Below are 13608 nucleotides of genomic sequence, written 5' to 3'. Positions count from 1 at the left end.
AAGAGAATGACTGGATATGGCAGTGAGGGGAGGAGCTATATAGCAGCTCTGCTGTGGGTGATCCTCTTGCAACTTCCTGTTGGGAAGGAGAATATCCCACAAGTAATGGATGATCCGTGGACTGGATACACTTAACAAGAGAAATAGAAATATTTTCGATTTTTAAACCAACTGAGTTCAGGAGGGACTTAATTTGGAATTTTATCTATTCAATTATTGTCATTAAAGGGATACTAAACCCAAAATTTTTCTTTAATAATTCAGATAGAGCATGCAATTTTAGGTAACTTTCTAATTTACTCCTATTATAAATTTTACTTCGTTTTCTTGCTATTTTTATTTAATGAGCAGGCATCTAAAGCTTAGGAGTCGGCCCATTTTTGGTTCAGAACCTGGGTTACGATTGCTTATTGGTGGCTAAATGTAGCCACCAATAACAAAACACTAGCCATGGTACTGAAACTAAAACGGGCCGGCTACTTAGCTATACATTCCTGCTAAATTTGGGTTTAGTATCTGTTTAAGTTATGGATAGATTAATTACAATATCAATAGATATATTTGAACATTATTTATATTTCTAGGGATGTGTAACAACATACATGTCTAGGGATGTGTAACAACATACCAATGTGAACACGACACTGGTTAATATAGAAAGAAAGGGTAATGATTTAATAAATAGGTGAACTTCTGAATAGTGATAAATATTGTGAAAAGTGATTATATTTGTACTGCAGGAAGATTGTGTTGATATATTACTAACAGCGCTCCTATCAAGAGCTACTAAGTCAGTTGTAACAAGTCAGTTGTACGGGGGGGGGGGGGTTATATATCTCTTTGGGTTTGGGAATCTTTACCTCCTCCTAGTGGTAGAGAAGAATAATGGTTTGTGGACTCTCACCACCATAAAAAACATCATTTATGCTTACCTGATAAATTTATTTCTCTTGTAGTGTATCCAGTCCACGGATCATCCATTACTTATGGGATATTCTCCTTCCCAACAGGAAGTTGCAAGAGGATCACCCACATCAGAGCTGCTATATAGCTCCTCCCCTAACTGTCATATCCAGTCATTCGACTGAAAACAAACAGAGAAAGGAGAAACCATAGGGTGCAGTGGTGACTGTAGTTTAATTAAAATTTAGACCTGCCTTAAAAGGACAGGGCGGGCCGTGGACTGGATACACTACAAGAGAAATAAATTTATCAGGTAAGCATAAATTATGTTTTCTCTTTTTAAGTGTATCCAGTCCACGGATCATCCATTACTTATGGGATACCAATACCAAAGCTGAAGTACACGGATGATGGGAGGGACAAGGCAGGATTAAGCGGAAGGAACCACTGCCTGAAGAACCTTTCTCCCAAAAACAGCCCCCAAAGAAGCAAAAGTATCAAATTTGGAAAATTTGGAAAAAGTGTGAAGCGAAGACCAAGTCGCGGCCTTGCAAATCTGTTCAACAGAGGCCTCATTTTTAAAGGCCCAGGTGGAAGCCACAGCTCTAGTAGAATGAGCTGTAATCCTTTCAGGGGGCTGCTGTCCAGCAGTCTCATAGGCTAGGTGTATTATGCTCCGAAGCCAAAAGGAAAGAGAGGTTGCCGAAGCTTTTTGACCTCTCCTCTGTCCAGAGTAAACGACAAACAGGGTAGATGTTTAACGAAAATCTTTAGTAGCTTGTAAGTAAAACTTCAAGGCACGGACTACGTCCAGATTATGTAAAAGACGTTCCTTCTTTGAAGGATTAGGACACAATGATGGAACAACAATCTCTTGATTGATATTCTTGTTAGAAACCACCTTAGGTAAAAACCCAAGTTTGGTACGCAGGACTACCTTATCTGCATGAAAAATCAGATAAGGAGAATCACATTGTAAGGCAGATAGCTCAGAGACTCTCCGAGCCGAGGAAATAGCCATCAAAAACAGAACTTTCCAAGATAAAAGTTTAATATCAATGGAATGAAGGGGTTCAAACGGAACTCCTTGAAGAACTTTAAGAACCAAGTTTAAGCCCCACGGGGGAGCAACAGGTTTAAAGGCAGGCTTAATTCTAACCAAAGCCTGGCAAAATGCCTGGACGTCTGGAACCTCTGCCAGACGCTTGTGCAAAAGAATAGACAGAGCAGAAATCTGTCCCTTTAAGGAACTAGCTGATAATCCTTTGTCCATGCCCTCTTGGAGAAAAGACAATATTCTAGGAATCCTAACCTTACTCCATGAGTAATTCTTGGATTCACACCAACAAAGATATTTACTCCATATCTTGTGGTAGATTTTCCTGGTAACAGGCTTTCGTGCCTGTATTAAAGTATCAATGACTGACTCGGAGAAGCCACACTTTGATAGAATCAAGCGTTCAATCTCCATGCAGTCAGTCTCAGAGAAATTAGATTTGGATGATTGAAAGGACCTTGTATCAGAAGGTCCTGTCTTAGAGGCAGAGTCCATGGTGGAAAGGATGACATGTCCACTAGGTCTGCATACCAAGTCCTGCGTGGCCACGCAGGTGCTATCAGAATCACAGATGCTCTCTCCTGTTTGATTTTGGCAATCAGTCGAGGGAGCAGAGGAAACGGTGGAAACACATAAGCCAGGTTGAAGAACCAAGGCGCTGCTAGAGCATCTATCAGCGTCGCTTCTGGGTCCCTTGACCTGGATCCGTAACAAGGAAGCTTGGCGTTCTGGCGAGACGCCATGAGATCCAACTCTGGCTTGCCCCAATGATGAATCAACTGAGCAAACACCTCCGGATGGAGTTCCCACTCACCCGATGGAAAGTCTGACGACTTAGAAAATCCGCCTCCCAGTTCTCCACGCCTGGGATATGGATTGCTGACAGGTGGCAAGAGTGGTACTCTTCCCAGCGAATTATTTTTGAGACTTCTAACATTGCTAGGGAACTCCTGGTTCCCCCTTGATGGTTGATGTAAGCCACAGTCGTGATGTTGTCCGAATGAAATCTGATGAACCTCAGTGTTGCTAACTGAGGCCAAGCCAGAAGAGCATTGAATATCGCTCTTAACTCCAGAATATTTATTGGAAGGAGTTTCTCCTCCTGAGTCCACGATCCCTGTGCCTTCAGGGAATTCCAGACTGCACCCCAACCTAGAAGGCTTGCATCTGTTGTTACAATTGTCCAATCTGGCCTGCGAAAGGTCATACCCTTGGACAGGTGTACCCGAGACAACCACCAGAGAAGAGAATCTCTGGTCTCTTGATCCAGATTTAGCAGAGGGGACAAATCTGTGTAATCCCCATTCCACTGACTCAGCATGCATAATTGCAGCGATCTGAGATGAAGGCGCGCAAATGGCACTATGTCCATTGCCGCTACCATTAAGCCGATTACCTCCATACACTGAGCTACCGAAGGGCGCGGAATGGAGTGAAGAACACGGCAAGCATTTAGAAGTTTTGACAACCTGGACTCCGTCAGGTAAATTTTCATTTCTACAGAATCTATAAGAGTCCCTAAGAAGGAGACTCTTGTGAGTGGGGATAGAGAACTCTTTTCCTCGTTCACTTTCCACCCGTGCGACCTCAGAAATGCCAGAACTATCTCTGTATGAGACTTGGCAACTTGAAAGCTTGACGCCTGTATCAGGATGTCGTCTAGATACGGAGCCACCGCTATGCCTCGCGGTCTTAGAACCGCCAGAAGTGAGCCCAGAACCTTTGTAAAGATTCTCGGGGCTGTAGCCAACCCGAAGGGAAGAGCTACAAATTGGTAATGCCTGTCTAGAAAGGCAAACCTTAGAAACCGATGATGATCTTTGTGAATCGGTATGTGAAGTTAGGCATCCTGTAAGTCCACTGTGGTCATGTACTGACCTTCTTGGATCATGGGTAAGATGGTCCGAATAGTTTCCATTTTGAAAGATGGAACTCTGAGGAATTTGTTTAAGATCTTTAGATCCAAAATTGGTCTGAAGGTTCCCTCTTTTTTGGGAACCACAAACAGATTCGAATAAAAACCCTGTCCTTGTTCCGTCCGCGGAACTGGATGGATCACTCCCATAACTAGGAGGTCTTGCACACAGCGTAGGAATGCCTCTTTCTTTATCTGATTTGCAGATAGCCTTGAAAGATGAAATCTCCCTTGTGGAGGGGAAGCTTTGAAGTCCAGAAGATATCCCTGAGATATGATCTCCAACGCCCAGGGATCCTGAACATCTCTTGCCCACGCCTGGGCGAAGAGAGAAAGTCTGCCCCCTACTAGATCCGTCGCCGGATAGGGGGCCGTTCCTTCATGCTGTCTTAGAGGCAGCAGCAGGCTTTCTGGCCTGCTTGCCTTTGTTCCAGGACTGGTTAGGTTTCCAGGCCCGCTTAGATTGAGCAAAAGTTCCCTCTTGTTTTGAAGCGGAGGAAGTTGATGCTGCACCTGCCTTGAAATTTCGAAAGGCACGAAAATTAGACTGTTTGGCCTTTGCTTTGGCCCTGTCCTGAGGAAGGGTGTGACCCTTACCTCCAGTAATGTCAGCAATAATTTCCTTCAAACCAGGCCCGAATAAGGTCTGCCCCTTGAAAGGAATGTTGAGTAATTTAGACTTCGAAGTCACGTCAGCTGACCAGGATTTAAGCCATAGCGGCCTACGCACTTGGATGGCGAATCCGGAATTCTTAGCCGTTAGTTTAGTCAAATGAACAATGGCATCAGAAACAAATGAGTTAGCTAGCTTAAGTGTTCTAAGCTTGTCAATAATTTCAGTCAATGGAGCTGTATGGGTGGCCTCTTCCAGGGCCTCAAACCAGAATGCCGCCGCGGCCGTGACAGGCGCAATGCCTGCAAGGGCTGTAAAATAAAACCTTGTTGAATAAACATTTTTTAAGGTAACCCTCCAATTTTTTATCCATTGAATCTGAAAAAGCACAACTGTCCTCAACCAGGATAGTAGTATGCTTTGCTAAAGTAGAAACTGCTCCCTCCACCTTAGGGACCGTCTGCCATAAGTCCCGTGTAGTGGCGTCTATTGGAAACATTTTTCTAAATATAGGAGGTGGGGAAAAAGGCACACCCGGTCTATCCCACTCCTTGCTAATAATTTCTGTAAGCCTTTAAGGTATAGGAAAAACATCAGTACACACTGGTACCGCATAGTATTTATCCAGCCTACACAATTTCTCTGGTACTGCAACTGTGTTACAGTCATTCAGAGCAGCTAATACCTCTCCAAGCAACACACGGAGGTTCTCAAGCTTAAATCTAAAATTAGAAATCTCTGAATCAGGTTTCCCCGAATCAGAGATGTCACCCACAGACTGAAGCTCTCCGTCCTCATGATCTGCATATTGTGACGCAGTATCAGACATGGCCCTTACAGCATCTGCGCGCTCTGTATTTCTCCTAATCCCAGAGCAATCGCGCTTGCCTCTTAATTCAGGCAACCTGGATAATACCTCTGACAGGGTATTATTCATGATTGCAGCCATGTCCTGCAAGGTAATCGCTATGGGCGTCCCTGATGTAATTGGCGCCATATTAGCGTGCATCCCCTGAGCAGGAGGCGAAGGGTCTGACACGTGGGGAGAGTTAGTCGGCATAACTTCCCCCTCGTCAGAATCTTCTGGTGATATTTCTTTTATAGTTAAAAACTGATCTTTACTGTTTCAGGTGAAATCAATACATTTAGTACACATTCTCCTATGGGGCTCCACCATGGCTTTCAAACATAATGAACAAGTAGTTTCCTCTGTGTCAGACATGTTTAAACAGACTAGCAATGAGACTAGCAAGCTTGGAAAACACTTTAAACAAGTTTACAAGCAATATAAAAAACGTTACTGCACCTTTAAGAAACACAAATTTTGTCAAAATTTGAAATCACAGTGAAAAAAGGCAGTTACACTAACGAAATTTTTACAGTGTATGTAACAAGTTAGCAGAGCATTGCACCCACTTGCAAATGGATGATTAACCCCTTAATACCCAAAAAATAATAAAAGACAAAAACGTTTTTTTTTTTTTTTTTTTTCAAACAGTCACAACAACTGCCACAGCTCTACTGTGGCTTTTTACCTCCCTCAAAAACGACTTTGAAGCCTTTTGAGCCCACCAGAGATGTCCTGGATCATGCAGGAAGAAGCTAGATGTCTGTGTCTGTAATTTTTGCTGTGCAAAAAAACGGCAAAATAGGCACCTCCCACTCATATTACAACAGTGGAAAGCCTAAGGAAACTGTTTCTAGGCCAAATTCAAGCCAGCCATGTGGAAAAAAACTAGGCCCCAATAAGTTTTATCACCAAATACATATAAAAACGTTTAAACATGCCAGCAAACGTTTTATATTAAATTTTTATAAGAGTATGCATCTCTATTAATAAGCCTGATACCAGTCGCTCTCACTGCATTTAAGGCTTTACTTACATTAGTTCGGTATCAGCAGCATTTTCTAGCAAATTCCATCCCTAGAAAAATATTAACTGCACATACCTTATTGCAGGAAAACCTGCACGCCATTCCCTCTCTGAAGTTACCTCACTCCTCAGAATATGTGAGAACAGCCATGGATCTTAGTTACTTCTGCTAAGATCATAGAAAACGCAGGCAGATTCTTCTTCTAAATACTGCCTGAGATAAACAGTACACTCCGGCACCATTTAAAAATAACAAACTTTTGATTGAAGAATAAACTAAGTATAAAACACCACACTCCTCTTACGACCTCCATCTTGGTTGAGGCTTGCAAGAGAATGACTGGATATGACAGTTTGGGGAGGAGCTATATAGCAGCTCTGCTGTGGGTGATCCTCTTGCAACTTCCTGTTGGGAAGGAGAATATCCCATAAGTAATGGATGATCCGTGGACTGGATAAACTTAACAAGAGAAATGAATTTATCAGGTAAGCATACATAATGTTTTTTGGCTTTGTAGTTGATGACAGCTATTTACTAGTCTATGTTTGGCTGGCTTTTTTTTTTTTTTTTTAAATATTGCAAGCATGCTACATTTAACATACTTACAAAAATGATGCAAAGATGACAAGTTAGTTAATTTCAAATTTTCCCTAATTTAAAGAGACATAAAACTACCTGATTACGATCAGTGAGGTAATTTTTCGGTAGTCAAGCGGAGTGAAGACCACACCAACTCTCTGACTTTCCCAAGGCAATAGTTGTAACTCAAGAACTTCAACAGTACAGTTTTCAAGTTGATGGTTCTACAAGAGTAAGGTTATCACAAAATGAATGCAATAATTAGAACAAAGTACACAACAGGGTTTATAAACTCAATATTAATGGCACAATAAACGGCAGGTTTTATATATCCCTGCTAGATATCTGAACTTGTAGTGAGGAGAGGACAAAAAAAAAAAATTGCAAACTCTGGTGATTATTTAAATCGATAAAAACTTATGCAACCAGTGCAACCCTTTGCCTGTCACACCTTAATCTTTTAGGCATATCTGTCAATCATATGTTGTGAAGAATACGTAAGCAAAATGCACATACAAATTTAAGTCTAGATTTTAGATAATGTAGTACACATAAGCTAGAATAGTGCACCAAGACATCTATTTTACAGCCCAGGTTCAGATTCTTGCCATAGTCTTGCTGTACAGCTTGATGGTTCATGGTACAATAAGAAGTTGTCAAGTTACAAAGTACAAATAATATTTGGATTTCTATTTTTAATAAAAAAAAATGTCTTACACCATAATTGCATTGCTTTTGAAGTGTGAATTCAGCAGTTGTGAGATCAATAGCTTGCTCACTTACACCATACCTGTATTAAAAAAAAAAAAAAAAACACATTAGGATACTGCTTTACAGTTTAATTTCATAGGGAATTAGGTAGAACAGTGATTTTTAACCTTTTTTTTTCCGTGGCATACTTTTTTACATTAAAAAATACTGTGGCACACCACCATCCCAAAATTTTAAAAAAATCACACATTGTAGCCTAATACAGCATATATATATATATATATATATATACACATACACACACATACTGTATGTATTGTGCTGTTATGCCATGCCTCCTACAAACTACCCCTGCACTGGGAGTAAAAAACAAGCAAAGTTTAAAAAATATGTCACTCTGTAGTCAGTCTGCCGTGGCACACCTGAGCATCTCTCATGGCACACTAGTGTGCCATGGCACACTGGTTGAAAAACACTGAGGTAGAAGGTCTCAAGGTCATACTAAAAAAATCACTTGCCTTCTATCTCTAGAAACTATCTGAAGAGATAAAACCTGAGTGTTCCCAACAATAAATTCGGATAGTCCAGACCAAGGGTCATCGGCCGTTGCTCACCAGATATTTTAAAACTACATTTCCCATGATGCTCAGCCAGCTTAAAGTGTCTGAGCACCATGGGAAATGTAGTTCCAAAACCACTGGAGAGCCAAGGTTGATGACCCCTGATCTAGACATTTAAAAGAAAATCATAAAAATAACTGTTTTAAAACACATTTATTATTTTTAAATACGAAGATATGGATTTATTTTGAGAACAAATATGGTTTTCTCTCATATTCTTGGGATACATCTGTGTATTAGAACCCAAAGCAACCAACACAAAAAAATTGCCTAAGTCTGCAGAAGAAATGCCTTGCAGAATGGTTCAACAGATATTTATTGAAATGACAGTAAAAAATTTAAAATATCTTAATTCTACAAATAAAAATGTTATGCTTACCTGAAATTTATTTCTTTTCGGATATGGTCCACAACGTCATCAATTGCTGTTGGGAATATCACTCCTGGCCAGCATGAGGAGGCAAAGAGCACCACAGCCAAGCTGTTAAGTATCACTCCCTTTCCCACAAACGCCAGTCATTGACCAAGGAAAATGGAAAAACACAAAGGTGCAGAGGTGTCTGAGGTTTTTAGTCAAAATTAACCGTCTGAAATAAACGGGTGGGGTCGTGAACTCAACATATCGGGAAATAAATAAATTTATCAGGTAAGCATGAATTTTGTTTTCTTTCATAAGATATGATGAGTCCACAACGTCATCAATTAATGTTGGGAACCAATACCCAAGCTAGAGGATACAGATGACTAGGGAGGGAAAAACAAGACAGGTGGACCTAAACAGAAGGCTCCACCGCCAAGCCATCAGAGCATTGTAAATTGCTCTCAACTCCAAGATGTTTATGGGGAGAGCCAACTCCTGCCGAGTGCAAAGTCCTTGCGCCTTTAACGAGTCCCAGACTGCTCTCCAGCCCAAGAGGCTGGCATCCGTTGTCTCAATCACCCATGAAGGACTCTGGAAGCACGTGCCCTGAGACAGATGTTCCTGAGAGAGTCACCACGGAAGAGAGTCTCTTGTCAGTTCCATTGACTGAGCATGCATAACTACATAGCAATGGTTTATACAGATATCGATAGTGACATGTCACTATCGATATCTGTATAAACCATTGCTATGTATATATATCTTTTGTATTGATTTTAATTGCCATCCTGCATTAAGGTCTAACAAGTATGGAAAAATTCTAATGTGTGTTGTAATAAAGTAAGTAACCTCTAGGTGGGGTTGCTAAGAGGTGTTAATTGAACACCTGTGTGCAGGTAGGCCTATATAAGGATTGAATAGTGTGTTTGAGCTTTGTATGATTAATTAGGGTAATTAGGGTTAATATAGTTAATATAGGTGGCGGCGGTGTAGGGGGGTCAGATTAGGGGTTAATATATTTAATATAGGTGGCGGCACTGTAGGGGGATTAGATTAGGTGTTAATATATTTAATATAGGTGGCGGAGGTGTAGGGGGGATTAGATTACAGGTAAAAGAGCTGATTACTTTGTGACAATGCCCCGCAAAAAGCCCTTTTAAGGGCTGGTAATAGAGCTGGTTACTTTGGGGCAATGGCCCGCAAAAGGCCCTTTTCAGGGCTGGTAATAGAGCTGGTTACTTTGGGGCAATGCCACGCAAAAGGCCCTTTTCAGGGCTATTTGTAGAGTTAGACTTAGGTTTAGTGGTAGGGAAATATTAGTATTTTAGGGGTTAATAAATTTAATATAGGTGGCGGTATAGGGGGATTAGATTAGGGGGTAATAATTTAAAATAGGTGGCGGCGGTGTAGAGGGATTAGATTAGGGGTTAATATATTTAATATAGGTTGTGGCAGTGTAGGGGGGTTAATATATTTAATATAGGTTGTGGCTTTGTAGGGGGGTTAGATTAGGGGTTAATATATTTAATATAGGTTGCGGCGGTGTAGGGGGATTAGATTACAGGTAAAAGAGCTGATTACTTTGTGACAATGCCCCGCAAAAGGCCCTTTTCAGGGCTGGTAATAGAGCTGGTTACTTTGGGGCAATGCCATGCAAAAATTATTTGTAATTTAGTTTAGGGTAGGAACATTTTAGTATTTTAGGGGGTAATACATTTAATATAGATGGCGGCGGTGTAGGGGGATTACATTAGGGGTTAATAATTTTAATGAAGGTGGCGGCGGTGTATGGGGGTCACATTAGGGGGTTAGACATTTAATGTAGGTGACGGCGGGGTCCGAGAGCGGCAGTTTAGGGGTTAAATACTTTATTAGGGATGCGGCGGGGGATCGCGGTTGACAGGTAGAAAGACATTGCGCAGGCGTTAGGTTTTATTTTGCAGCCAGTTTAGGGAGTTACGGGGCTCCAATACACAGCGTAAGGCTTACTACGTCTGCAATTTGTGACGAGGTGAAAATGGAGTACGATTTCTCACTTTTCGCCACGTAAGACCTTACGCTGTATATTGGATACCAAACTGCGCTGGTTTGGTATACCTGTCTATGGGCCAAAAAACTACGGCCGAAGGCAGAAATATACGAGCGTAACTTCTATGTTACGCCGTATATATAGGATACCAAACCAGCGCAAAATTTGGCGTCGCCGGATTTTGCGGGCGGAGATTTTTATCGGAACGTGGCCTTAAAGTCTAGAATAGGGTGGACAGCTCCCTCTTTTTTGGGAACTACGAACAGATTGGAAAAGAAACCTAGACCCTGTTCCTGTGATGGAACCGGAACGATCACTATCAGGAAGGGGGAAAAGAACGCCTCTCTTTTTATCTGGTCTGCAGATATTCTTAAGAGGTGGAATCTGCCCCTGGAAGGAAAAGTCTTGAATTCCAATATGTAACCCTTAGATACTTTGTCCACAGCCCGGGGATCTGGGACATCTCGTATCCATGAATGAGAAAAATGAGAAAGTCTGCCCCTACTTGATCTGATCCCGGATCGGGGGAAAACCCTTCATGCTAACTAAGACTCTGCTGCGGGTTTCTTTGCATGCTTTCCCTTGTTCCAAGTATGATTAGGTCTCCAAGAAGTCTTGGACTGTTCCTGCTTGGAAGAAGAAGTGGAAGACTCTCCGCTGAAGTTACGAAAGGAACGAAAATTACTCTGACAACCTTTAGGTCTATTCTTCTTATCCTGCGGTAGAAAAGACCCTTTTCCACCTGTGATATCAGAAATTATTTCTGCCAGACCACATCCAAATAAGGTCTTACCCTTGTAGGGAATTGCCAAAAGCTTGACCTTAGAGGAAACATCAGCTAACCAGGACTTCAGCCACAATGCTCTGCGGGTTAGCACGGCAAAGACAGAAGTCTTATTTCCCAGTCTAATAACCTGCATGATAGCATCAGAAAAAAAGGAATTTGCTAGCTTAAGAGCCTTAATCTTGTCTTGAATTTCATCCAAGAAAGATTCTACCTGAAGAGACTCAGACAAGGCATCAAACCAGTAGGACGCCGCGGTTGTCACAGTGGCAATACACACTGTAGGTTGCCATAAGAGACCTTGATGAACATATATCTTCTTCAAATAGGCCTCCAGCTTTTTGTCCATAGGATCCTTAAAAGAGCAGCTATCCTCAATAGGAATAGTAGTTCTCTTGGCCAGGGTAGAAATGACCCCTTCTACTTTAGGCACAGTGTGCCATGTCTCTTTAATGGTGTCAGCAACAGGAAACATCTTTTTAAAAATAGGAGACTGGTTTCTCCCATTCCTGTGAAATAATCTCCGTAAAATGGTCAGAAATCGGAAAAACGTACAACGAGGAAAGAACATCAAAGTAACTTAAGTTTACTTGATTTCTTAGGATTGACAACGACAGGGGTATCAGTCTTCCAGAGTAGCCAAAACCTCCTTTAATAGTACACAAAGCTGTTCAAGCTTAAATCTGAAGGTAACAACTTCAGTATTAGACAAAGGAATTATACTGTCCGAATCTGAGATTTCACCCTCAGAGGCTCCTGACGTATCTTCCTCATCAGGTTTTTGAAAAAGAGCAACCTGGGAAGCAGACGCTGGAACAGAAACCTTACAATCAGAATCTCTAATCTTCCTCTCGCGTTCTCCTTTTAACATAGGAAAAGCAGCTAATGCTGCAGATACCGCTGAGGATACCTGAGCAGCTATTTCTGCTTGCAAATAAACTCCTCAAGGAAATTTAGAGGAACCGCAGGGCACTGCATGTGATGCCATTGAAGCTTGGGACGTTACAGGAGCAAGTTGTGGCATTGTCTGAACAGCATCATCCTGAGAGACATTTAGCTCGCCAAAAAAACCTTTTCTTTGTATTGTAATGTTTTTTTAACACATGAGGAACAAAATTGCATAGGAGAAGCAAGAGCAGCAATATGACCTTCCAAGCACAAAAGGCATGCATTCATGGGAGCAGACTCCTGCTCAATATCAGACATGGCAAAAGAAACAGTTAAAAAAAAAAAAATCAACTGCGATATCTCTTTAAGGAAGTTTGCTATTAACGCAAAAAAAACAAGAAATCATATCTATATGAAGAACCCTTCACCAAGAGTATTAATCCCCACAGAATGGAAAAATTGTAAACTTCAGACTGCAACGTTTATTAAAGGGACACTGAACCCAATTTTTTTCTCTTGTGATTCATATAGAGAAAGCAATTTTAAGCAACTTTCTAATTTACTCCTATTATCAATTTTTCTTCGTTCTCTTGCTTTCTTTATTTGAAAAAGAAGGCATCTAAGCTAAGGAGCCAGCCAATTTGTGGTTCAGAACCATGGACAGCACTTGTTAATTGGTGCTGTCCAATCAGCAAGGACAACCCAGGTTGTTCACCAAAAATGGGCTGGCATCTAAACTTAAATTCTTGCCTTTAAAATAAAGATACCAAGAGAATGAATAAAATTTGATCATAGGAGTAAATTAGAAAGTTGCTTAAAATTGCATGCTCTATCTGAATCATGAAAGAAAAAATTTGGGTACAGTGTCCCTTTAAGTACTAAACAGAGCAAAAAACATGCTCAACCTCTGCAAACCTCCACACCTCAGCCTCGACTGAGGTGCCTACCTGAATACTAGCGTGTACTGAGTTGAACTAAGTCAGGACAATCTCTGCGCAGGTAGCCGACATCGGTCCGTATCTACTGCGGTCTGTGAGGCACTCACGTGAACGGATAGAAACTACTGTGCTACAGAAGGTGCAAAAAAAGAGCCGCCTACTTCCTGAATACGCCTCCAGTAATTGCTACTGCAAAGTGTCCTTAACACAGCCTAAAAGTGAATCGGATCGCACACAGCGAAAACTGACAGATAAGGGAGACACAACACTTCATTCTAATACACTGCAATGAGTTTCCAATAAACTTTAAAGGGACAGTCTAGGCCAAAATAAACT

General features: G+C 41.4%; 1 protein-coding gene across 1 annotated transcript in view; it reads right to left on the bottom strand.

Moving 5' to 3' along the window:
* TMEM131L (transmembrane 131 like) overlaps window positions 1-13608 on the bottom strand; it is a gene marked incomplete in the record, with an annotated part of 682792 nt that overhangs the window by 300079 nt on the left and 369105 nt on the right. The window contains 2 exon segments of the mRNA XM_053703753.1: window positions 7038-7165; window positions 7659-7731. Coding sequence (XP_053559728.1) covers window positions 7038-7165; window positions 7659-7731 — 201 coding nt within the window.

The sequence above is a fragment of the Bombina bombina genome, chromosome 2 (genome assembly GCF_027579735.1).
Source record: "Bombina bombina isolate aBomBom1 chromosome 2, aBomBom1.pri, whole genome shotgun sequence".
Taxonomy (NCBI): Eukaryota; Metazoa; Chordata; class Amphibia; order Anura; family Bombinatoridae; genus Bombina; species Bombina bombina.
Note: the sequence above shows the minus strand (reverse complement) of the source record. Positions and strands in the feature narration are given on the sequence as shown.